The 27095-nt window shown below is 43.2% G+C and overlaps 1 protein-coding gene across 2 annotated transcripts in view; it reads right to left on the bottom strand.

Annotated features, from left to right (window-relative positions):
- Positions 1-27095, bottom strand: part of LOC124795224 (atrial natriuretic peptide receptor 1-like) — a 1189640-nt gene that overhangs the window by 168767 nt on the left and 993778 nt on the right. For both annotated transcript variants that reach the window (XM_047259145.1, XM_047259146.1), the window contains exon 13: positions 9852-10007. In XM_047259145.1, coding sequence (XP_047115101.1) covers positions 9852-10007 — 156 coding nt within the window. The remainder of the gene's footprint in view (positions 1-9851; positions 10008-27095) is intronic.

Genomic DNA, 27095 nt, shown 5'->3' with positions numbered 1-27095 from the left:
TTACTCTGAAGCGCCAAAGAAACTGGCATAGGCATACGTATTCAAATACAGAGATAGGTAAACAGGCAGAATACGGTGCTGCGGTCGGCAACGCCTATACAGGGTGTTACAAAAAGGTACGGCCAAACTTTCAGGAAACATTCCTCACACACAAATAAAGGAAAGATGTTATGTGAACATGTGTCCGGAAACGCTTAATTTCCATGTTAGAGCTCATTTTAGTTTCATCAGTATGTACTGTACTTCCTCGATTCACAGCCATGATTTCATGCGGGATACTCTACCTGTGCTGCTACAACATGTGCCTTTACAAGTACGACACAACATGTGGTTCATGCACGATGGAGCTCCTGCACATTTCAGTCGAAGTGTTCGTATACTTCTCAACAACATATTCGGTGACCGATTGATTGGTAGAGGCGGACCAATTCCATGGCCTCCACGCTCTCCGGACCTCAACCCTCCTGACTTTCATTTATAGGGGCATTCGAAAGCTCTTGTCTACGCAACCCCGGTACGAAATGTAGAGACTCTTCGTGCTCGTGTTGTGGACGGCTGTGATACAATACGCCATTCTCCACGGCTGCATCAGTGCATCAGGGGTTCCATGCGATGGAGGGTGGATGCATGTATCCTCGCTAACGGAGGACATTTGAATATTTCCTGTAACAAAGTGTTTGAGGTCACGCTGGTACGTTCTGTTGCTGTGTGTTTCCATTCCATGATTAATATGATTTGAAGAGGAGTAATAAAATGAGCTCTAACATGGAAAGTAAGCGTTTCCAGACACATGTCCACATAATATATTTTCTTTTTTTGTGTGTGAGGAATGTTTCCTGAAAGTTTGGCCGTACCTTTTTGTAACACCCTGTATAATACAACAAGTGTCTGGCGCAGTTGCTAGATTGGTTACTGCTGCTACAATGGCGGGTTATCAAGATTTAAGTGACTTTGAACGTGGTGGTATAGTGGTGCACGAGCGATGGGACACAGCATATCCGAGTTAGCGATGAACTGAGGATTTTCCCGTACGGCAATTTCACGTGTGTACCGTGAATATCAGAAATACGGTAAAACATCAAATCCCCGACATCGCTGCGGCCGAGAAAAATTCCGGAAGAACGGTTCCAACGACGACGGAAGAGAATCGTTCAACGTGACAGAAGTGCAACCCTTCTGCAAATTGCTGCAGATTTCAATTTTGGGCCACCAACAAGTGTCAGCATGCGAACCATTTAACGAAACATCATCGATATGGGCTTTCGGAGCTAACGGCCCACTCGTGTACCTCTGATGACTGCACGACACAAAGCTTTGCACTTCGCCTGGACAGTCAACACCGACATTGAACTGTTCATCACTCGAAACATGTGCCTGGTCGGACGAGTCTCGTTTCAAATTGTATTGGGTGGATGCACGTGTACTGGTATGGAGACAACCTCATGGATCCATGGATCCTGCATGTCAGCAGTGGACTGTTCATACTGTTGGAGGCTCTGTAATGGTGTGGTGCGTGTGCAGTTGGAGTGATTCGGACTCCTGATACGTCTAAATACGACTCTGACAAGTGACTCGTACGTAAGCATCCTTTCTGATCATCTGCATCCATTCATGTCTACTGTGCATTCCGACGGACTTCGGCTTCAGCAAGACAATGCGACACCCGAAGCGTCCAGAATTGCTACAGAGTGGCTCCAGGAACACTATTAATCACTTACGCTGGCCACCAAACTCCCCAGACATGAGCATCATTGAGGATATCTGGGATGCCTTGCAACGTGCTGCTCAGAAGAGACCTCCACCTCCTCGTACGCTTACGGATTTATCGACAGCCCTGCAGTTTCATGCTGTCAATTTCCTCCAGCACTACTTCAGACATTAGTCAAGCCCATGCCACGTCGTGTTGCGGCACTTCTGCGTACTCGCGGGGGCCCTATACGATATTAGGCACGTGTATCACTTTCTTTGGCTCTGCAGTGTAGATAAAATACAAATACTATAAAGGCAATCACTAACAAAATATTAGGTCCACAAAAAACTATGGAGGGTTGGAAAGTACTTACTAATCATGAAATTTATCGAGACACAGGAAACATATGAGAAATAGTGAGAAAAAGAAGACTGGTAAATTTTGGACATTTATAACGAATGCAGGACGGTAAATTACCCAAAAAGATCTTGAAATAATTGTCATAAGAAGTCAACAACAAGTTAGATTCATGTCACACAAACGAATTTATAAAAATACGACAAAAGCTGAAGAAATAATTGAGAGAGAAATGTATATGGAAGAAGTGCTGAATTAGGAAAGATTCCAAGATAGGAGAGCGAAAAGTCTGCTCTGAAGTGGTCAGAAGACAGGAACGGAAAACATAGTGAACAAATGAAAGCACAGTAGAAGAAACATTCCGGTCCGAGATCGTGGAGTTGGCGGTCGCGTATGCATAAGGTGTACATGCCTGCGTGTGTGAATGTTGTGTGTGTGTGTGTGGTGCGTTCTTTACTGATGAAGACTGCGGCCGAGAGCTTTACATAAGTGTGTGTTAATTGTGCCTGTCTGCAACTTGACGTATGTTCTTTGCGTTAAGTAGCAATCTATCTTTTCCTACACTGATGATATTCCTACCTGTAGTTCCCATTGCTTGACAGTATACAGGGTGCTTCAAAAATGACCGGTATATTTGAAACGGCAATAAAAACTAAACGAGCAGCGATAGAAATACACCGTTTGTTGCAATATGCTTGGGACAACAGTACATTTTCAGGCGGACAAACTTTCGAAATTACAGTAGTTACAATTTTCAACAACAGATGGCGCTGCAAGTGATGTGAAAGATATAGACGACAACGCAGTCTGTGGGTGCGCCATTCTGTACGTCGTCTTTCTGCTGTAAGCGTGTGCTGTTCACAACGTGCAAGTGTGCTGTAGACAAGATGGTTTATTCCTTAGAACAGAGGATTTTTCTGGTGTTGGAATTCCACCGCCTAGAACACAGTGTAGTTGCAACAAGACGAAGTTTTCAACGGAGGTTTAATGTAACCAAAGGACCGAAAAGCGATACAATAAAGGATCTGTTTGAAAAATTTCAACGGACTGGGAACGTGACGGATGAACGTGCTGGAAAGGTAGGGCGACTGCGTACGGCAACCACAGAGGGCAATGCGCAGCTAGTGCAGCAGGTGATCCAACAGCGGCCTCGGGTTTCCGTTCGCCGTGTTGCAGCTGCGGTCCAAATGACGCCAACGTCCACGTATCGTCTCATGCGCCAGAGTTTACACCTCTACCCATACAAAATTCAAACGCGGCAACCCCTCAGCGCCGCTACCATTGCTGCACGAGAGACATTCGCTAACGATATAGTGCACAGGATTGATGACGGCGATATGCATGTGGGCAGCATTTGGTTTACTGACGAAGCTTATTTTTACCTGGACGGCTTCGTCAATAAACAGAACTGGCGCATATGGGGAACCGAAAAGCCCCATGTTGCAGTCCCATCGTCCCTGCATCCTCAAAAAGTACTGGTCTGGGCCACCATTTCTTCCAAAGGTTCAAATGGCTCTGAGCACTATGGGACTCAACATCTTAGGTCATAAGTCCCCTAGAACTTAGAACTACTTAAACCTAACTAACCTAAGGACATCACACACACCCATGCCTGAGGCAGGATTCGAACCTGCGACCGTAGCAGTCCCGCGGTTATCTTCCAAAGGAATCATTGGCCCATTTTTCAGATCCGAAACGATTACTGCATCACGCTATCTGGACATTCTTCGTGAATTTGTGGCGGTACAAACTGCCTTAGACGACACTGCGAACACCTCGTGGTTTATGCAAGATGGTGACCGGCCACATCGCACGGCCGACGTCTTTAATTTCCTGAATGAATATTTCGATGATCGTGCGATTGCTTTGGGCTATCCGAAACATACAGGAGGCGGCGTGGATTGGCCTCCCTATTCGCCAGACATGAACCCCTGTGACTTCTTTCTGTGGGGACACTTGAAAGACCAGGTGTACCGCCAGAATCCAGAAACAATTGAACAGCTGAAGCAGTACATCTCATCTGCATGTGAAGCCATTCCGCCAGACACGTTGTCAAAGGTTTCGGGTAATTTCATTCAGAGACTACGCCATATTATTGCTACGCATGGTGGATATGTGGAAAATATCGTACTATAGAGTTTCCCAGAACTCAGCGCCATCTGTTGTTGACAATTGTAACTACTGTAATTTCGAAAGTTTGTCTGCCTGAAAATGTACTGTTGTCCCAAGCATATTGCAACAAACGGTGTATTTCTATCGCTGCTCGTTTAGTTTGTATTGCCGTTTCAAATATACCGGTCATTTTTGAAACACCCTGTATATGTAAAAACTCAAAAGTAACAATGTAGCGTGCCTCTTTTAAAGCAAGTAGGGCTGCGTCTGCTCATCACCGCAGTCATAATACGTTAGTCACCTCACTTTCACAAACAATAATCTGAATCCATTCCCAGACCGTCAGTACGGGTACCAGAACAGGAGCTGTACCCTGTGGCTGCTGAGCGTTGGCCGGAAGTCACGTCATTCGCGTCTGACGTCTGACCGGCGGTGGCATTAGCAATGCAACGCGCTCAGCTGCCGACGTGTATCCACTCTAGGTAATTACTGCGGACTGATTCCCGCTACTCTGTTTGCGTCAGACTGGATGCTGCACTCCAGCACTGAACGTAAACACCGGCGGTACTTTACGGCTGCTTGCACAGAGGCATGGAATAAATAAATAACGTGTGGCGTCTAGCTAACAGGGTAATTACACCGAAAACATGATTCGCCGGCCTCTGCTCACCACATATATCAGATTGGTTTATAGCGTGACATGCTGCGCGTCTTGTTACAAGATACACTTAAACAGCATTTAATTGTGCTACTGTTTTAAGATCATCTCGATTAGTCCTCGCAGTTTCTCCACTGATACCACTATTGCGTGCTATTTTTTGGTCTATGGCAAATGGATATGCATTCCGCGTAACTATAATGGAAACAAAATAGTTGTCGTGATTTGAGGCACGTAACTGCAGAATCCTGAGGGAAATTCCTAACTGCACTTTAATGATGACGAGGGAAGCAGAATAACGAATAGTAATGACGAAGACGATTAGTACTAGCATTTTAACTAAAACGGTTAGTGTCTTCATAAGTTCCAAAATTGGACTGTTGCATCCAGTTCGCTATAATTAAACGAAGAGGGTTAAAATTGAAAAAAAAAAAAAAACCAAACGTCCATTGCATCTGATGTTTCCTTGTAATTACCTCTGGACATTTTAACCAACAGTTCTCGCTTGTGTTAAGTGCGAACAGCAAACTGAGGGGAAAGATGGGTGAGTAAAATAGTCTTAATTTGTTAGTGAGTTAGTTTCATTAAATTCTTTGATTTCAACGCTTCCATGGATATTGTAGTCTCATCCCTAAATGATTCTACTCCGATCTGTCCGAAAAAGAAGGAAAATACGGTGATTTTGAAAACATTGGCTCGAACCTGGATGTATGCTCAGATGGTCAAACTTGCTCACGCCAAACATGACACTCTGGTTCACAACCTGGTCTGCGAAGAATTATCATTTGTTACGAGGTATTTGGGAGATTTGTACATCGACCATATGAAATCTTTTTTAGAAATTCGTTTGGATATCTGTTACTGGCACTCACACATTCAAACTCACACATAAATTATTCAAATCTGTGCAAAAGACGCTACTAGCAAACTATGGTAAGCAACAGAATAAGAAAATTATTTATTCATGTAACGCACAATTGTTTAAAAGCCTGTCTAATTGAAGCCATTTTAGTGGTTTGCATTAAGGTGCACCTTTTCAAAGTAGGTCACTGGAATGAGTGTTGCGTTTGTTTTGGCGTTGCTAATCGCGAAAGAGATGGCACAAAGGCAGCACCAAAGATAAACGCCTTGGTTCTATCGACATACCGTCATCGACAGCGTCGCATGTCCGCCCTCGGCGAGATACTGCTAAGATATTTGGAAATTCATCAAGTAAGTTGTTGCAAAGTCTGGTCACCGGGAATTTCTCGTGAACAACATTCTTACACCTGTGTGTCAACTTCTGGCGATGGAAACGTATTGCACCACCAAGTTTCGAACTAACTACTTCTTGCTTGGCGTGCGCCGCCCTAGTGAGCTTCAGAGGCATCTGAGGCGTAAACGAGGAAGATGAGAACACAAAATAATTTTACGAACAGAAACTGCAAATAATAAATCAAGATAATATGGCGTATCTAAATCGCTTAAAGTCTCTTCTCAAACAGTTTAAGAAGGAAACTGTGGTACAATATTCCATAACGCTTGCCGACTGTCGAAGCAAAGTCGAAAACTACGTTTAGCAACACACCGTTTGATCTCGCTGCGAAATCTGAGTGCGCGAATTTTTCTTCATCCTGTATAAGGCATATTTATGACAACAGTATAACATTGCCGATTGCTTGATGTTTCCATTGGTACCATAAAACCCTTTTGAAATTGCATTTTACGATATCTGTACAAAATCCTTATTTCGAATTTTGAAACCAGTTTAATTCACCACCCCCTCTTTTGCCACCATGAACTGAGGATCTATAAGAAGTAAAGACCATAATAGAATAACTGGTCCCAAGGGGTGGCCTACTTATATGGCTACTTCCAAAATTATATCATACACCATATTAATAAAGGGAACACTTGTACAATACTGAAATTCTACTAAACGATTCTTTTTAAAAGAAACTTTATTCAGTTGATGCCGGAGGTGAAAAGATCATGTTTCCCACATACCACTGTGAACCGAACGCATCAGCTGAATTAATCTTCCTAAAATATAAATCATAATATTAAATCATTCGGAAATATTATAGAAATGCCACATTTAAGTGTAGTTTTGAAATCAACATGAAAATGCCTTGAAGATGAGACACTTTACACATTAGTTTTTAATTCTTTTAAATTTCCAAAAAAGTACATTTATTTGTGTTAAAATGACAGATTGGGTGGCCGCTATAAGAGTGAACTCAAGTATGTTGCTAACACATTAACATACATTCAAACAAATTTAGTTTGCAAGGATAAAACTCTTTGAACCTAAATTTAATGTTAATAAAAGTAATGCTAGTCATCAGGCAGCTTACATCTATAGTTAAGTTCATGTTTACAATTCGACTTCGTGGCCTCACAACCCTTAAATTGGTGACGTGAGGTATTTGGACAAATTGGGAAAAAGTGTGAAAACATGTCAGATCTCATTGTTGCTGTGAGCGTCTCTTGTAAGTTGTCTACGAATTAAATACTGTGCTATAAATAAGAGTTGTTACTTATCAGTATTTATATGGTACGTACGAAGAACTGACCACAAGTGAACTCTCGGACCAGAAACCTGCAATTTGACAGCAGTAATTGAAATTCATCAAAAAACATTGATGGAGTTCACAAGTTGGATTTGTGACACGATTGAATAGGAGCTCAAAATTTATTTCTGCCGAGACCAAGTATAAGGAACTCACGAAGTCAGACACAACATTGTAAAATGGGCATCATATTTAAACAATTGTTATACTACGTATTGACAAAAATTAAAATGGATTGCAGGACAGATGGAAGTGTTACGAATGTCACCTTTTCAGGAAATGAAATTAGATCACTGAAAACGAGGAGTGTAAAGATTTCCTCACCATAAGCACTAACGGAAAAGGACAGGGGCCGAATCTGACTGGACGCCGGGTTAGCAGCCCTTTATCCCGTTTGCGCAGCCTGAATGGGGTGTGACGCGGTCGAGTGGTGGTTTTCATTGATCGCAGCCTGTTGACCCGCACTCTGGAACACTCTTCGTCCCATTGTCGCACGACCTACTGGCTGAGCGGCGGGTTTACAGCGTATGGGAGAACAGCATATTCACGCACAGTGCGTGTACTTCGAGCACCCTCCGCTACTGCGTCACTCAGTTCAGTTCCCTGAATCGCCCTGAGCGTTGATGCACACTGCAAAGTATAAGATGTGAAAGGCAAATTCTGCAACACGGAAGACTACACGGAATCGCAAAAGAAACTGGTATAGGCATTACATATCTCTACAGAGATATGTAAACAGGTAGAATGCGGCGATGCGGTCGGCAACTCCTATATAAGACAACAAGTGCCAAGCACAGTTGTTAGATCAGTTAATGCTGCTACAATGGCACAGTTGTTACATCAGTTACTGCTGCTAGAACTGCAGGTTGTCAAAATTTAAGTGAGTTTGAACGTGGTTTTCTGAGCGGCACACGAGCGATGGGACACAGCAACTCAGAGGTAGCGATGAAGTGATGATTTTCCCGTAAGACCATTTCACGAGATTACTGTGAATATCAGAAGTCAGTGCTGGACCATCAACAAGTCCTTAATGGCTCTGAGCACTATAGGACTTAACATCTGAGGTCATCAGTCGCCTAGAACTTAGAACGACGTAAACCTAAAAAACCTAAGGACTTCACACACATCCATGCCCGAGGCAGGATTCTAAACTGCGACCGTTGCAGTTGCGCGGTTCCGGACTGAAGCGCCCAGAACCACTCGGCCACAGCGGCCGGCCATCAACAAGTGTCAGGGTGCGAACCATTCAACGAAACATCATCGATATAGGCTTTCCGAGCCGAAGGCCAACTCGTGTACCCTTGATGACACGGCGCAAACCTTTACGCCTCGCCTGGGCCAGTGAACACCAACATTGGACTGTTGTTGACTGGAAACATGTTGCCTGGTCGGACGAGTCTCGTTTCAAACTGTATCGAGCTGATAAACGCGTACGGGTATGGATACAAACACATGAATCAATGGACCCTGCATGTCAGCAGAGGACTGTTCAAGCTGGTGGAGGCTCTGTAATAGATGGGGCGTGATATGGGACCCCCGATATGTGTAGATACAACTCTGACAGGTGACACTTACGTAAGCATCCTCTTTGATCACCTGCATACATTCATGTCCATTGTGCACTCCGACGAACTTGGGCAATTCCAGCAGGACAATGCGACACCCTAGACGACCATAATTGCTACAGAGTGGCTCCAGGAAGACTCTTCGGAGCTTAAAACTTCCGCAGCCCACAGAACTCCCCAGACATGGACATTATTGAGCATATCTGGGATGCCGTGCAACGTGCTGTTCAGAAGAGATTTTCACCTCCTCGTACTCTTACGGATTTGTGGACAGTGCTGTAGTATTCAAGGTGTCAATTCCTTCCAGCACTACTCCATACACTAGTCGAGTCCATTCCACGTCGTGGTGCGGCACTTCTGTGTGCTCGCTGGCGGGCAACACGATATTAGCCACGTGTCGGCCGGAGTGGCCGAGCGGTTCTAGGCGCAACAGTCTGGAACCGCGCGACCGCTACGGTCGCAGGTTCGAATCCTGCCTCGGGCGTGGGTGTGTGTGATGTCCTAAGGTTAGTTAGGTTTAAGCAGTTCTAAGTTCTCGGGGACTGATGACCTCAGAAGTTAAGTCCCATAGTGCTCAGAGCCATTTGAACCATTTATTAACCACGTGTACCAGTTTCTTTAGGTCTTCAGTGTAATTGTTTCGTACACAGTAACTGTTTTCACAAGAATTTTCTAGTTTAAAATATGAAAGGTACTGAGTGACCGAGGCGCGGATTTCTACAATCATGGAACTAAACGACTGGTACGGTGTTCCGCCCGTGAATGTATCAAGTCCAAGTTTTGTGCAGCATTCAATAGAGCATACTTTACCTGCCATAATATTACGTAACTTACTTTCCAAAGCTTCGTTTTTAATAAATGAATGTCGTTTGAGAAGGCTTCAATCGAACACTGTGTGCTGTAGATGAGTAAATTACCTTTAGGTGAAAAGTGTCGATCGGCGATGAAGAAGGGTCCCTGCCGGGTGACGATCTCGTGCACGATGATGGCGAAGCTGTAGACGTCGCCCTTCTGCGTTCCCTCCGGCGGCCGCTGCGGCATCCTCAGCAGCTCCGGCGCCGTCCACAGCTGACCTGTTGCCGCAACAAACACACAGGTACACGTACACACCTCGCGTACCATGCCGGAGTCACACACAGAGCAAAAGATCATTAGCCTCTCCTACATTGCTACTCCTTCCGATAAGTACAGGGCGGCTATTAATAGACTTTCGGTACTTGAGCCTGCGTAGACGGAAAACTTTTTACCGTACGAATACCTAACTTTATAGGAATGATGTTCAGACAGTGCGCTGCATGATTATCGTTGTTAGCAGTGCGTCATGACTTGCCGTTAGCCGCCGGCACTGGTACGGCGACATACGGTTGAAACAAGAGCATCAGTGTGCAATGCAGTGGGAGAAAAATCAACGGGTGTCTGAACGAGATAAGCAGAGCCATACTCGTAAAGCTGTTTTTTTTTTTTTTTTCAAAACACGAGCAATAGTGCTGATGCTGCTCGCGTGTATCCACGTGTTAAAGGAATAACGAGAATTCCTGCTTCCTTACCGGGGCTGAAGAACGTGATTCGGTAGTTCGTATGAACTGTCGATTTGCGAATTGCTCCTGCGGCAGGCCCACGGCCAGTTGTGCCACAAATTGGTGAAGAAGCTGCTGGTTCCATGTCTGGGAATTCTGGACGCAATGTGTGATCTTTAAGCAGTACACGAACTGCGTCACGACAGCTCAACATTCCATCGTCTGCCTTTCGAAAAGGGCAGCGAGAAATTGTGAAATGGTGTCGTTAGTGCTGATCCTGGCTGTCGTGTATGTGGATGGTCGTCACATTGAGCAACGTTTGTAGCCTCTAACTTAAATATGGTACGCAGTTAGCAATGTTACCCTCTCATGTGGAAATTGTGTTTCATCCAATGGTTTATTCGTTATTTCTCTTCCGTATGACTAGAAAGGTATCACAATGTTTCATTGTCCTACCATCACTCATTCTTCTTGGGGTCCTCTCAATTAACGGAAGTTTAATTAAAACCACCCTGTATTAGGGCAAAGAGAAAATTTCTCTGTCTGATATGGAAAAGATATGGTGTTGATATTTAAGACATTTTGAATACCTCCCGAAATATGACGAGGTGCTAGCTTTCAAAGGCACACTCACGTTAATGAAAAAGCTCTTCTTATTTCCAAGGACGTCATATCTCTGTTCAAAAGTATACTTGAAAAGAAAGTTTTAAAATAAGGGAGATTTTAATGTCGTTTGTGATGAGTAACACATTAGAAAGGTAGGTAGTGCTATGTAGTCAAATTCCTAGAAATGCGAGGCAAGCCATTAGATTGCGTTATTTAGGAGTGAGGAGTTGTTTCATACTGACCATCTACAATCCTCTCCTCCTCCTCCTTTTCATTTTATTTATTTGAATCTGTGTCATCGTCACTGAGGTGCATCGACCCCAATATTGTTCATAATACAAACAGTTATTTCCTTGTGACTAACGATGTTTATTTATCAACATAAGGTCAGTGTTTAATGTCTTATGCACCATCATCAGACATAAAATACTTTATTGCGACTAGCACTTCAGTCTGGTCTGCTGCATCACAGGCTGCTTATGGCACTGCACAGCACACGGAAGTGCTATTTGTAGCCAAGCACCTTACATCTGATGGTGGTATAAGTCATTAAAACAGGCCATGTGGACATAGGAAGATGACTGCCAACAGCTACCTGCCATCTAGACGTTTAAAGTTATCCATAATCTTTGCGCTCGTGAACAGGGTTCATAACGATAAGTAATTAAAGGTCAGAATTAGTTAGTTGTTTACTGGTATGAACAATAAACACCTTACAACAACATAAGCCCATAGCAAAGCATGCGTTAGAAAGAAGGACAAAATTTTTTTCTGCACTGTCTCAAATGTCCCTGTTGTCTCTTGTACAAGCAGACAGCCGGCTGGCAACCTACCAACCAATTACTCTTCAGTTTCTTCAGAGGCGTCATGGAGCATAAGAAAAATTCATGTGCGAGAGACCAGGTAATTGCACCGGTGACTGGACAGTAGCTCTCATTACAATGAAACTACGAGTGTATCTGTTGGTTAAGTGCTAACTAACATTCCTGTCGAAGTGGACTGAGACAGCGTCTTACTGAAAAAACATCGTTTCGCGGAGAACACGCATAATTGCTACAGTGCCCAACTGCGGTAACGCGCTCTATTTAACGAGAATGTGCGAGAAAAGTCACACAATTATCTTAACGGCTCATATATTCAGCTTGCTGTCAAGGGTATTGTACAGAAGAAAGGAAGAGAACATTAAGGATCTGTTAAATGACGATGACTTTGGTTTTCGGAAAAGTAAGGACACCAGAGAGGCAGTTCTGACGCTACGACTGAAAATGGAAGTAAGACTTAAGAAAAACCTTTCATAGCATGTTTTGATCTGAAAAAAAAGTGTTCGACGATGTAAAATGGTGCAGAATGTCCGAAATGCTGAGAAAAATATAAGTAAGGTATAGAGAAAGGCGGATCATATACAGTATCAGCAAGAAACGAGAGGGGCAGTAAGACGAGAAGATCAAGAACGATGTGCAAGGATTAAAAGAGTGTAAGAAAAGGATGTAGTGTTTCATACCCGGTTTTCAATCTATACAGCGAAGAAGCATTGAGGGGAGTAAAAGAAAAGTTTAGGAGTGAGATTAAAATTAAAGGTTAAAATATAATAATAATAATACGATTCACTGACAACACTGTTATCTTCAGTGAAAGTGAAGAAGACGTACAGGAGGTGCTGAATAAGTACAGAATATGCATTGAGAGTAAAAATAATGAGAAGAGACGGTAATGAGACTACCGATGTACTTAACATCAAAACTGGGGCCACGACACAGGCGAAATTAAGTAATTCTGCTGTGTTGGAAGCAAAATAAGACATGACGTATGAATCACAGAGGACACAAAAAGAGATTAACACAGGCTAGAGGACATTCTGGCCGAGAGAAGCCTACAAGTATCAAACATAGACCTGAGTTTGAGAAAGAAACTTCTGAGATTGTACGTTTAGAGTGCGGTAATGAATCATAGACCGTGGGGAAGCCGGAAAAATGTGAATCTAACTGGGTGGAACGATTAGGTAAAGAATAAGGAGAATCGGCGGAAAATGGAACATATGGAAAACTCTGAGAAGAAAAATTGACAGAAAGATGAGAATTGCGTTAAGACGGTACTAGAGCGAGTTGTGGAGGGTAAAAAATTATAGGGGAAGACAGGGACTGGGATCATCAATATTGAGATCACTGGTGATGGAGCACAAGCTCGGATGGGAGTAGGATTCCTTTTTAAAGGAATCGTCCCGCCCTTTGCCTTAATCAATTCAAGAAAATCACTAAAAACCTACATCTGGATGGCCGTACTGGAATCTGAGCCTCCATCCTCCCGAAAATGTGTCCTTATACCTTATTCAGATCTCTTTCAATAGTAATCGAGAAAAACGCACATGACGTTTGTGAAATACGGCGCTCAACAAAGTATTCAGACAATCAGCACAATAGCATGCAAAACGTGTATGACCATTGCAATAGCAGTGGTTCAAATGGAAGTTATAATAAAATGTTACATTTAATGAGTCAACACGGAAACGACGATTATCCGATATCCATAGCACTACGAGGCGTTTGTGGTTTCTGAAACTGATCCTGTGGAATGCATACCACTAGTTCAGTTCGAGGATGACTTCGCCGAACATGCGGATCAACAGCACCTGTAGCGCTTCAGCGTGAACAGTGTTGTAAGGTCTGTTATGGATGTGTTGACATGTTGCCAAACATCCCATGCTGGTATCACATCAAAAGATCCAACATCCGTCTGTCGTTGCGTGCTTCATTGTTGTATCCACCAGTTTCATATCACTATCACTGCAGTCAGGTGTATATCTAATACGAGGCGAATTATCACGCTAATGCAAATCCTTTTTCCGGAGACCGACCACTCTGGACCGTTAGAGTTCACCTACATGCAAATATTGTGCATATCAGCGTCGAGGTGGCTTTCTCTCACATTTCCACTTGGGTTGGCAGTTATCCAGAGACAGATCTCTAAGCAGAAGAGTTGGTCAGCTGAGAGTACCGCTCGCGATCCGAGGGTTCCATGCAAAATTAAATATGTTCATAGACAGTTCATTCACCCAGGGAGTCGATAACCTCAACGACTGTTGGCCTATTGTCGACGTTCAAGATTTTCAAGGATTCTTTTAATTTTAAGTTTGAAGTCGGACAACAAGTGATAATATAAACATTTTTTATGTGGTACAACGAAAAACTAACAATTTTCTGAATTTCTCTTTACTTGCAGTGCGAAACTTTGCTTCGTGCCAAATTTCATATTATTCTTGTCAATAGGAAGTAACCTATGGCTACTAATTAGTGAGGTCGCGAGTATCAAAATATGCGACCTCAATGGCCTTATCTACTGTTTCCCCTTACTTTCGAAGCTTAAAAAGACATTAGAATGTGACATAAGTTTCAACTTGACACGTGTATCAATTCCTGAGGAAACAGCATCTTACCAGACGGTCAGACAAAGGGATATGTATATATATATATATATATATATAAACGACAGGTTTTTCCGTGTGGCCGTGTGACGTAATTATAAATTAACAGTTTCGGTTTTCCTCTTTGCTTGAACTGTGAAGCCTTCCTTTTTATCAAATTTCATGATTTGAAGCCGACGTGAACTGACCTATACATATAAATGAGTGAGTAAGCGAATATCAAAGCATGTGAAATAAATGGCCGCATCTTTTGAGTTCACTGACTTAGCACCATCAAGGGACCGTAGACCTTACAATGCGACAAAAAATTCACTTTGATACGTCTACACATTCCTGAGAAAAAGGCGTCTTAACAGACAGATGGGCACAGAGACAGTAAGATAGCAAATGACAATTTTTTTTTCTTTTTATATAATTACAAATTAACAGTTTCGTTTTCTTCACGTTTCTTGCACTACGAAGCCTTCCTTCTCGCTAAATGTCATGATTGTAGGCCAGCGGTGAGTACCGCATAGGTTTTGATGAGTGAGTTGACGACTGTCAAAATATGTGGATTGATTTACGCACTTAAGATTTTTGTGCTGGACCAAAGATATTAGTGTGTGACCTAAATGTCAGCTTAACACGACTACCTGTTCCTGGGCAATGGGGTTTTTAACAGTGGGACGGAGAGACAGACAGACAAGAAATGACCCTATAAGGATTTCGCTGTTACGTATTAGAGATATGGAACCCTAAAAACGGAGATTTTGAGAGGCCAAAGCGAGGTTCCGCTGTCGGAGCTACTTTTACGCTCTCTCTGTGCAATCTGATGCTGCCGTTTTCACAAAAGTTAGTGCATATGGACCGCACACATTGTACTTAAAGAGATCCTTACAAGAGGTTGAAGCCCGAACAGCCATACAGGACAACAAGCGCGTATATGCTGACACTCCGCAAGCCACCCTGCGGCGAGTGGCGGAGGACACTAAATGTAATACTGCCACATTCCTCGCTCCTGTTCCATCTGAGGATATTGCGTTGGAAGAACAAGTGTTGGTAAGAGTCAACAGTAGCTCCAGTCTCTCTAGGACTCTTTAGAGAGCTACATGTACAAGGGACAAAAGTGTTTCCAGAATGATATTTTCAGTATGCAGCGGAGTGTTCGGTGATATGAAACTTCCTGGCAGATTAAAACTGTGTGTGTCGGACCGAGACTCGAACTCGGGACCTTTGTCTTTCGCGGGCAAGTGCTCTGCCAACTGAGCTACCCAAGCACGACTCACGTCCCGTCCTCACAGCTGTACTTCCAACAGTACCTCGTCCAGGAGTGCTAGTTCTGCAAGGTTCGCAGGAGAGTTTCTGTGAAGGTCGGAAAGTAGGAGACGAGGTACTACCGGAAGTAAAGCTGTGAGGACGGGGCGTGAGTCGTGCTTGGGTACCTCAGTTGGTAGAGCACTTGCCCGCGAAAGGCAAAGGTCCCGAGTTCGAGTGTCGGTCCGGCACACAGTTTTAATCTGCCAGGAAGTCACAAATTGACTCCTGTAGGAAAGTACGTTCTAGAATAGAAAAAGCAAAGCACACCGTGATCCAAAAAAGTTCTGCTGTAGTGTTTGTCACTGGAATTGAATGAACGCTTCAGTGTCGCTTTCACACTAACTAAAGCAGAGACGAAACGTGCTCCTCTTCGCGCTTTGCTCATTTCTGCTACCAGTAGCACGTGGTGAGGAGCCCAGTTTGACGTACAATACTAAACATTGTCTGAAAGTGTAATGCATGGTGGTTAGGCTACACTTCTGAGGAGTGCTGCAGTGCCCTCAGTCTGACAACTACCTTTCCTGTGATCATATGCTGTCGTCCCATTTTAAATCGCTCCATATATACACCCAGATATATTATGATTTACGGTTCAGTTCTTGAATGTATATATTGTGCTTGAATGTATATATTGTGCCCAGAGGTCGCGTGTTGAAAATTCGTATAACACCAGAAACAACTCATACTACAGTCAAGCATAAAAAAATATTGTACTTAGAAACTCAACCTTCATGTAACGTATCGGAATCGCGCAGTTGGAGGAAGTCTTGGCACGAAAGGATATTCGGCGAATGGTCTGACCTTCCCGTTTCTCCGACTTAAATGCCATCGAGCACGTATGGGATGCGTTGTTTGGACGTACTACAGCACGTTCACATGCAACAATGACCATCCAGCAGTTGTCAACCCTTGTGGCCAGCATGGGGGCACGTTGCAGAGCTTGCACTTCCGTCTGTGATGATCGCACACCCTGTTTAGAACCACGTCCCGCTTTTGTAGTGTCCAGGAGACCATCGTGAATCGCGTTGACTTCACTGTCATTACTGTCTTTGAATAAAAGTGTCATTTCCCTTCGTCTCATTACCTATTTCTTTCAGTTAGCTTTTGTACCATAATGTACTAGTTATTTCTGTGTATGTTCAAAGTGTCATTGAACTACGTTACTTGGCAGTAACGCATCACGCGAAAGTTACTTCCGTCCTTAAACTCTGCACACCAGTGAGTTTTTGGTTACGTCACTGCATTTCTTTGCTCACTCTGTCGTTTTATATATATCACTTATATTTCTAGCAGATCGTATTGCTTTTGAGTCACGTTTATACAACGAGAATCTAGCGTTGCGTATTCCTTCAAATTGTAATGAAAATCACCATTCCTTCATGATCAGTTTGGAACCGTGTGTCCAAGTAGATGGTGATATCCAGTTGTCGTTAACATGTCTGTGAATACTGGTGGCTTAAAAACTCATTCACTCTCTGTCTCTCTCTCTCTCTCTCTCTCTCTCTCTCTCTAAAAATAGTAAGAACGCTTTTACCGTATAAGTGTTTGGTCCTGTTGTACTACTGCAACACTTACGATTCTTGTGCGTTCCTTGAGAAGAATTAATAGCGAAAATAGGGTTGTCTATTAGAATATATTTCTACTACAATTTAAAGCACTCTGTCTTCAGGCCACAAGTGGCCCATCGGGACCATCCGGCCGCCGTGTCATCCTCAGCTGAGGATGCGGATAGAAGGGGTGCGTGGTCAGCACACCGCTCTCCCCATCGTTATTATGGTTCCCTTTGACTGGAGTCACTACTGTTCGGTCGAGTTCTCCCTCAATTGGGATCACGATCTACCACAATTTGTATCCTTCTTCTTCATTCCATTTAAGTCTTCCTTTGCTTCAACTTACTTTCAGATGTTTGCACCAGTGCTGGGTTTCCTCGTGGTAAGGTGCACCCTTTCAACTGTTTTTGCTTTGCTAAGAAATGCACTTGCCTTATTTTCTCCCGCAATCTTCAACTATTTTTTGTAACAACCATAGTTGTCAGGTAAGTCGACGTGGTGCAGTTTACTGATGAATTACGTTCGGAGTAGCTATGACTTTAGATCAGTGTCTTAAATTTAACTTTCAACACTTTTTGTTAATATTTGAGGTTCTCGTTCCGGATGCTTAGTTTAGAATCGTACAGCTGGCAAAAACATTGTCTTGTAAAAATAACGTCCACAAGATGGGGCTCATTAAAAATCTATTCATTAATGCAACAGTATTCTAGGTTAAAATGTATTTACCAGTTCTCCTCAGAAACGTTTCAGTGACATTCTAGTTGTTCTTGCGAAAGCACTGCCGTTGACATAAAAAATTTTCAGCCGTTTTGCGTTTTCAGAGAATCATGTCTGGAAATCGGCTGTAAACTAGCTTAAGTGAACGCTTAGCATAAATTTTCAAGACGCTGGTAGGCTTTCGTACTGTCCACTGAGACAAACCTGTTCTGGAGCATGGTTTTCCACGGGTTCACGCGGCTCCCCCCGTCGGAGGTTCAAATGGTTCAAATGGCTCTGAGCACTATGGGACTCAACATCTATGGCCATAAGTTCCCTAGAACTTAGAACTACTTAAACCTAACTAACCTAAGGACAGCACACAACACCCAGCCATCACGAGGCAGAGAAAATCCCTGACCCCGCCGGGAATCGAACCCGGAAACCCGGGCGTGGGAAGCGAGAACGCTACCGCACGACCACGAGATGCGGGCGTCGGAGGTTCGAGTCCTCCTTTGGGCATGGGTGTGTGTGTTGTCCGTAGCGTAAGTTAGTTTAAGTTAGATAAGGTAGGGGGTAAGCTTAGGGAGCGAAGACCTCTGCAGTTTGATCCCATAAGACCTAACCACAAATTTCCAACTTTCACGTGTTCTACACTGACAGCCAGCTTTGAAAGACAATTGGTTGAACGCACTGCAGAGCACCGACATGTCAAAATTTCCTGCGCCAGTGTAAAGAATTGTGGTGACTGCTGCTGAATCCATAAGGAATCATTTAGTGTTACGAATCCTGCTTGCTCTCCCATTTAGGATTAGGCCGGCAGACGACCATGTGTGTACTCGTCCAACACCGAAAGGTGCACTGCGTTTGGCGTGCTTCCAGGGGCGTTGGGTCTTTCACAGGAGTGTCCCCGCCCAGCCCGATTCACTTTGCAGTGCGCTGCCTGTAGTAATTACAGCTGACAGTCTCTGCTGCCTCTCTCTCTCTCTCTCTCTGTCTCTGTCCCCGCACCAGCCCAAAACCCCTTTGGTGGCAGCGGGCGCCAGCACGGAAAGCCGACACCCGTTCGCAATCTGGCCTGTAATACCTGTTCTCAGTAGCATTCCGTCGATTCCGTCCATTCGGCTGGGCAGTCGTACACGTGAGTGGGTGGCCGCTTCTCGTGTTGCCGAAACCCTGCTGTCAGGCGCAGCGGTACTTTGTTGCAGTGCCAGGGGTTGGCTCAATTCTCGACGCGTTTCCAGCTGACTGCGCAGCAATGTGGCACAGCCCTATACAGCTATCCGCAGTTCTCAACAAGTATTTGTTATGATGTATCGTCTTAGTCTACGTACAAAGTCTGCGTTATTAATGAACCATAAACAGTCGACAGACGATCGTGATAAATCAGCAAGAGAAAAAGTAACTAACTTCCCGCAGAGCTAAATAAATACCTTCTTCAGAATGAATGTTTTATTCTGAAGCAGAGTGCACGCTATTGTAAAACTCAGTGAAGCCTTAAAACTTCATGTAGGTGTAGTTCTTGAAGGTTGTTCACTAAAATGCATTCGATCTTACGCGGGTTCTGAGTGACAAGGTTGTTGGAAAAACATTCCACTCCCGAACAGCGCGCGGGAAAAACGAACACGTAAACCATTCTGTTCGAGTTCTAATATCTCTTATTTTATTTTGATGATAATTCCCACCTATGTAGGTTGGGCTCAACAAAATATTTTCGCATTCGGAAGAGAAAGTTGGTGACTGAAAGAACTACACCAACATAAAGTTTTAAGGCTTCACTGAGTTTTACAATAGCGTGCACTCTGCTTCAGAATAAAACATTCATTCTGAAGAAGGTATTTATTTAGCTCTGCGGGAAGTTAGTTACTTAGGGAGATAATATGATTGTGGTTCGATGAACCCTCTGCCAAGCACTTAAATGTGAATTGCAGAGTAATCATGTAGATGTATATGTAGCTGTTATACATGTGACACAGTTGCCATATACTGTACATATTCGCCTCTACGGTAGATAGGTTGCTTGGTTGTTTTTTTTTGGGGGGGGGGGGGGAGGGGACCAAACAGCGAGGTCATCAGTCCTACCGGATTAGGGAAGGACGGGGAAGGAAGTCGGCCATGCCCTTTCAAAGGAACTATACCGGCATTTGCCTGAAGCGATTTAGGGAAAGATGTGAACCTTCCTCCAGAACGCGAGTCCAGTGTTGTAACCACTGCGCCACCTCACCCGGCCCACGGTAGAAACATGGACTATTTCCGCTATAATTACGTTACAAACAACCCAATGTATTGATATCGTAATATATTTCTGAATCAGAACACTCAGTTTTAAAGTTTCGGTAATAAGCAACATTTAATTTGACCACTGTATATACATTTTAGAGCCTGTACTTAAATCGAACACAAATTTCTCTGTGAAACTTGTCTTCAGTACGAATATTAGTCAATGTGACGCAAAACCGCAATCAGTGCAAGCTTTTTCACTTCATTAGTTGCCTTACAACTCGGATTTTCAGTGGCGGTGCTGCGACCCCGAGACCGTCTGCTGTTTTGCAGACTATGCTCGACTTGAGAAATATTTCAGGTTCTTATGTCGACAAACGTTAGGCATTCATTGTCGAGTTCACAGCGTCAATGTCTGCCTGTAAGGAAGGCCACGTATCCATTTACCAAGTAATGTTACCTAACTTTGAGAGCTAAGACTGATCATAAATTCATTCAAATGTTCATTCTTTCCGCTACGCCAGGTAAGCACCTCTCACCCTTGAATATACTTATAAAATCATAATCAGAGGTCGATAACAATTATTAATTAGACCGAAATTTTGTACAAAAAGGGGCACATTTTTAAAGTATTGTAGGGAAGCAGCCTACTCAGGCCATATAGAACTCATATGCTTTCCATTGTGTGCCAGCCTAGTACGCTGTAACTAGCTATGACGTCACGAATGTTGTGCAATACCTTAAGAGTGAAGTAAATAACCTGAAAATAATAGCATGTCAGGAGTGATGCTAAAATGATAATGTAGTAAGATCCAGCTTAGTAACAGTTTTAGCAATTTGGACGTTTTACGTTAAAATTATCGGCACAACAGGAAGGAGCTAAACACTTCAAAATTTATATTCGGATTCCTTTTTCATTGTAATATGATGGAAACAGCATGCTGGATTTCACAAAGTAATATTTTGGTTGACATTCATGATTTTCTGATTTTTTGTGTCCTAAAACTAAGCAAGCAAGATAGATGAAGTAAGTGATTACATAAAGCTTGGACGTTTGGATTTAGGTACAATGGAGTTACGCTATAATAACAGCGATGTGAGAAGTTTCCAAAAGATAGCTATAAAACTATAGCTGTAGCGTCTCTCCAATGGGCAAGTTCAGAGCTCATCTATTGCGTGCAGTGCAACTAAAATAATTCTCTCCCCAAAAGCATTCAACCTAGCTCCATCAGAATTTTATTATAGATACTTACCTGTGTGCTGATTGCACAATTAAATTGAGAGCTTCATCGGACTGCAGCGAATGAAGCAATTAATTATTTAGTAACTAGAAGTGGTGCTCTACTAGCCCCAGCGGCTAGTAAGGAAGGCAAATTTTGTCGGCTGCGCTTTTGGCTGTCCGCACCGCGGCTGTATGAATAAGAGCGCTTCCGAAAAAAAATGTTTCAAATGGCTCTGAGCACTATGGGACTTAACATCCATAGTCATCAGTCCCCTAGAACTTAGAACTACTTAAACCTATCTAACCTAAGGATATCACACAACACCCAGTCATCACGAGGCAGAGAAAATCCCGCCGGGAATCGAACCCGGGAACCCGGGCGTGGGAAGCGAAAACGCTACCGAGCGCTTCCGAGCTAGAGTCGAGCCCCAGATCTCTTTTAGATTCGTATCAGCGTGCACTCCGTGTCGGAAACCGCGTCGCGTCTGTGCAGTTGCAAGGAACAGCCTTGGATGCCATATTACATAACTCGGTATGCACATAACAATGAGTTTGCTTTGGGGAAAAGTGTTAATTGTGGAACGACTTTAGTGATTTGTTCTCAGTCTGCATATGTCGTATTTTCACGTGTAGCCGCAGGACAGACCTTCTACCATTACTAGCGTGGTGTTTGATGAGTATTATCATCAAATTTTGGCGAGCATTCACTTTGAACATTTACATCGATAACGATTATTGAACAGTTTCATTATCTAGGGATAATAGAATCCACGCAATAGACTCTGAACAGTTCTGATAGTACAAGAGTTGATAGTAGCATTGCTTGGGTAAACTTTTGTCCGGAACTTTACGCTTTATCGTTTTCAGATTATATTGAAAATTGTTATAGTAAACTGCATTTTCTATGAATCCCAGACATCATCCTAAATCCTCAGCGTAATGAACTTCAATGATCAATGACTTTATTTCTCCATCAGAGTGGGCACAGTGAACTTTAATTACAGGCATCACGTTTTTGCAAATCACTTTCTGATTGGCAACATTGTAGTTACAGAGCCTGTGTTGAGAACAGCAACAACAGAAATTTTCCACCCGCCACTCAACGGTATCTTACTGTAGCTACGTACACTGATGGCAACAGAGCGAGGTGACACAGTGATTATCACACTGGACTCGCATTCAGGAGGACGACGGTTCAAATCAGCGTCTGGCCATCCTGATTTAGGCTTTCCGTGATTTCCCTAAATAGCTTAAGGCAAATTCTGGGATGGTTCCTTTGTAATGGCACAACCGACTTCTTTCCCTATCCTTCCCTAACCCGACGGGACCGCTGACCTCATTGTTTGGTCCCCTTCCCAAATCAGTCAACCAACCACTGATGATGAATCATTAGGACCACTGCCCAGCTGGAGATTGAATGACTCTTGGAGGCGTTGTGGATTCATGCCACATTAAGGAAAGTAAACGAATGGGGAACCATTTCTAGCGACCATATGAGCCGAAAATGCGAACATTCAATGCCATAAGCGATAATGACAAAGAGCAGATTGTTATGATTCAACGCCTGGGACCGAATATATAGGTTGGCTGTTCATGTGCTACTGTCGCGAGCATATATGGAACGTGGTTAAAAAATGACAAACCAAGAAAAGGCGACAAGGTGCTGGATACCCACGCCTCATCAGGGAATCTGGATGCCGAAGGGTGGGCGGCAACCTGACGCAGATATGGCACCAGTATACGATGTTGGTGCAGGCACCACAAATATACTGGAGGACGCCATTTAAAACACATCGCTGAACATGGGACTAAGCAGTAGATAACCCTACTTACTCCCATGTAGACTCAACGACATCGTTAACTATGACTGCACTGTGCAAGGGAAAATCGAGATGCGATTATGGATCAGTAGAAACATGCCTCCTGTTACACCAAGTCAGTATTTTTGTACAGATATGCTGTTATCCAGGCGAACCTCTGCTCGAAACTTGCACCGCGCCGTGGATACAGTCTGCTGGGGCAGTAACGTAGGACCCGTGGCTGTAATCCAAAGCGCCAACATAGCTGCACACGACGTCAATATTACTGTGGATCACTTGCATCCCTTCATCTTGATGTCTTCCCCGGAGGTCAATGCATCACCCAGCAGGATAACTGCTCATTTTACAGGGCTCACTATCGATGGCAGTGAGCTAACACTGGTGTCTTGACCACGCCTGATCTGAATCCGATGGAACATGTCTATGCTATCGGGAACCAGCAGCAGCTCACCGCTCATAAACCATCGGGCCACATTTCCGAGTGAGATTTTCACTCTAGTGTGCGCTGATATGAAACTTCCTGGAAGATTAAAACTGTGTGCCGGATCGAGACTCCAACTCGGAAACGTTGCCTTTCGCGGGCAAGTGCTCTGCCCCCTGAACTATCCATGCACAACTCACGACCCGTCCCCAGAGTCTCGGTCCGGCGCACAGTTTTAATGTGAAAGGAAGATTCACTGGGCCATAATTTATGATAACTGCGCATAAACAATTGGTCCCACGCATCTCTGGAAATGAACAACGGACCTGTAGGATTCATGGCAGCAGAATCGCTGCTGTATTGCGTTCCAAAGGTGGACCAACAAGGTATTAGCTATGTGGTCATGAGGTTTTGGCTCATCAGTGTATTCTCATGTATTCATTTCAGTCAAGGAGAAGTATGGGGGCTTACAGACTTCACCAAGGAAACTGTCCTTCCCTGTTATCGACTGAAATATCCACACCGAGCTCACAGCCTTCTTTAACAGCTTCAGTTCTTCCAGACAGAAGTGCTAGCCGAGTGTGGTATGCAGAAGGGCTTGTGTAGAGATTGGGAAGTAAGGGAGAGACATTGGAGGAATTGATGTGGTGATAACGAATTGTGAGCCACGTCTGGATTCATAGTCGATATGGACGTGAATCGCGAAAGTCGAGGTTTCCAGATCGAGACAAAGCCTGGCCCACTCTTGTCCATCGGGAGGCTTCACAGTCAGGATTTTTTTTTAGATGACAGCGGCCAGCCACATGTGTTGGCCGAACTTTAAATAATGAAGATATAATTGTTTGTGAACAATTCTTGGGCCTCTAAAAGGATGTAAAGCACGTAAAATTAGCATAAAAACAGAACATGTTCGAAAACATTCACGCTTCAACAAAACAAAGTGAACACATACATGTGGCAACAGTTACGCCAGGAAAATAAAATCTTCAAACAGTCACAGTGACAGTGTCTGAGATACCCTGTTTTTAGAATTAGTCATTCAGTGAAGTTCTGCTAGAAGTGATTTGATACTGTAAGTATCTTCTGTATTCCTTATTCGTCAAAAAAACTGACTTCTATGTCAGCCATCAAATAGACAATAAGCAAACCCATGAAGGCCACAACTGACAGTAGATCCGTCCAATAAGGTACAAATTGCGTCATAACAAATGTCTCTAGCCCGGCTTCTATGTAATGCCCGGTTCCTGTCGGGCAGCTGTGAGTCATGTCAAATGTTACCAGCTACTGTCATGAAATTACGTCGAAACTCACAAAGTACAGAAATTTTCCTAGAATCGAGATTGCCCATTGGTTTTAAACCGAATGCATGACTTTAACTGACGACACAGCTTGGGCAGTGATTTATTAAAAGCAAACAGGGACTATTTTACTTTACTTTTTAGATTCGTTTACGTCCATTCACTCGGGATGAAGACATCTGCAGGCTCTCAAAGCAATGTACCCTCAGTGTATAAGCAACAAAATGCGAAGAATTTGGAAAAAAAAATATAGTTCAGTTGGGGACATTATTGGGAAACTCGAGTCTCACATAATAGGCAATACGAAAAAGTTGCTAGAACATACATCGATACCAGTGAGATCTATCCAATCAACGCGATACTGCAAACACGAACTGATCAACTACGAACTGGGGGTTACATGTATGAGGCTTCAGTAGTTAAGAGGTAGTTTAAACTTGCGGGAATACATTGGATGAATTACTAATTCTTCAGCGAAGTGGTGCAATGGTTAGCACACTGGACTCGCATTCGAGAAGACGACGATTTAAACCCGTATCCGGCCATCCTGATTTAGGCTCTCCGTGATTTCCCTAAATCGCTTCAGGTGACTGCTGGGATGATTCCTTTGAAACGGCACGGCCTATTTCATTCCCCATCCTTCCCTAGTCCGAGCTTGAGCTCCGTCTCTAATATAATAATGCTGTATCAGTTTTCATGTTTGTAATTACAATAGTTCAAGTTGCATCGGTGTTTTCCGAAGTGAAGGTCTGCAGCATTTCCATACGATAAATTACAGCTTTCGTATTATTAGGAATAAATAATCATAAATAACATTATTGGAAGGTTACTATCAACAGCCGTCAAGTAAAGTATATAATGCATGTTTGGCCATCAGCTGCTTTTATTTTAAATCCAAGTATCAACCGATTTCAGTCACGGGCCATCTTCACGGATAAGGGTTAAAATGGTTTGAGCCACAACATTACATTTGTCACTACTTAAATAATGTGGATAGCATGTCATGAATATCAATATGCGACACAATAATACCAACTTACAAGTATTATTTATAGTCCTGATCTTCTCTTCAGTATAGTTCTGTGTACCCTTAGTATTAGTAAGTTTGTTTCTAAAAGTCTTGTGTCGTATGCTGATATACATGTCATGCTCTACACTTTATGTAAATAATAACAAATGTAATTTGTTGGCTGAAACCATTTTAACCCTTATCCGTGAAGATGGCCCACCACTGAAAGTGGTAGATGTTCCGATTTAAAACAAAAGCAACTGATGCTCGAACATGCATTTTATGCAATCATAAATAACATTAACAAGTCAAGAAGAGCTTCCTCTACTTTGCAACTATTTGGCATTAACTTAGATTCCCAACTGGGTGAGCTATTTCGGAAGGAGCCTTTATTAGCTTCTATCAGAGGGCCCGTTGAGAGAAAATTGAATCTTTTATCGGACGTCTGTACCCATGAATGATTTTTGTATCGTTTTGGAGCCGTCGGTAAGCCTGTACTGCCAGTCTATATTAGGAAGTTGAACTAATCAGTCTGGGATTGTCGTTACAGGAGTGTCTCGGATGTCTGCCTTTTAGTAAATGTCGTTCTATGCAAAGAACAATATGGATGTTTTACGGGTGTTTATGAAACTATCTGAGTGACATTTTTATAACCAAACAAACTGACTTGCAGATAAACGTATCTCAGATTTCGCGTAAGTTTTTGTACGTAGCCTGGACAAGACATCGCGTGGCACATGGAGTATCAGAATTTTTCACTTTTAGGGCAATAAAATTTATTTGTGACCTAAAAGTTGTATAATTATTTCAGTTAGTTCATTTAAACATTGTAATACTCAAATTTTTAATTCGGGAGCGTACCACGTGCTGCTTCCTTGTTTGTTTTAGAAGTTCTAGCATTCGATATGGACGTTCGTGATTCTATATACGTCAATTATACCACATTCAGCTTTAGATTATTTCAAGGGAAGCATACGTTACTATCAGTTACCATACTGCGGTGTTTATTGTCAGGTGGACGTGAGATGTCAATGAATCGTCTGAAGGTTACAGGTGCTGCTTTCAGACTATTTTCAGGTTAACTATTC

Source organism: Schistocerca piceifrons, chromosome 4, assembly GCF_021461385.2.
Source record: "Schistocerca piceifrons isolate TAMUIC-IGC-003096 chromosome 4, iqSchPice1.1, whole genome shotgun sequence".
NCBI classification, from domain to species: domain Eukaryota; kingdom Metazoa; phylum Arthropoda; class Insecta; order Orthoptera; family Acrididae; genus Schistocerca; species Schistocerca piceifrons.
The sequence above is the reverse complement of the archived record's forward strand: the minus strand, read 5'-3'. Positions and strand labels throughout refer to the sequence as shown.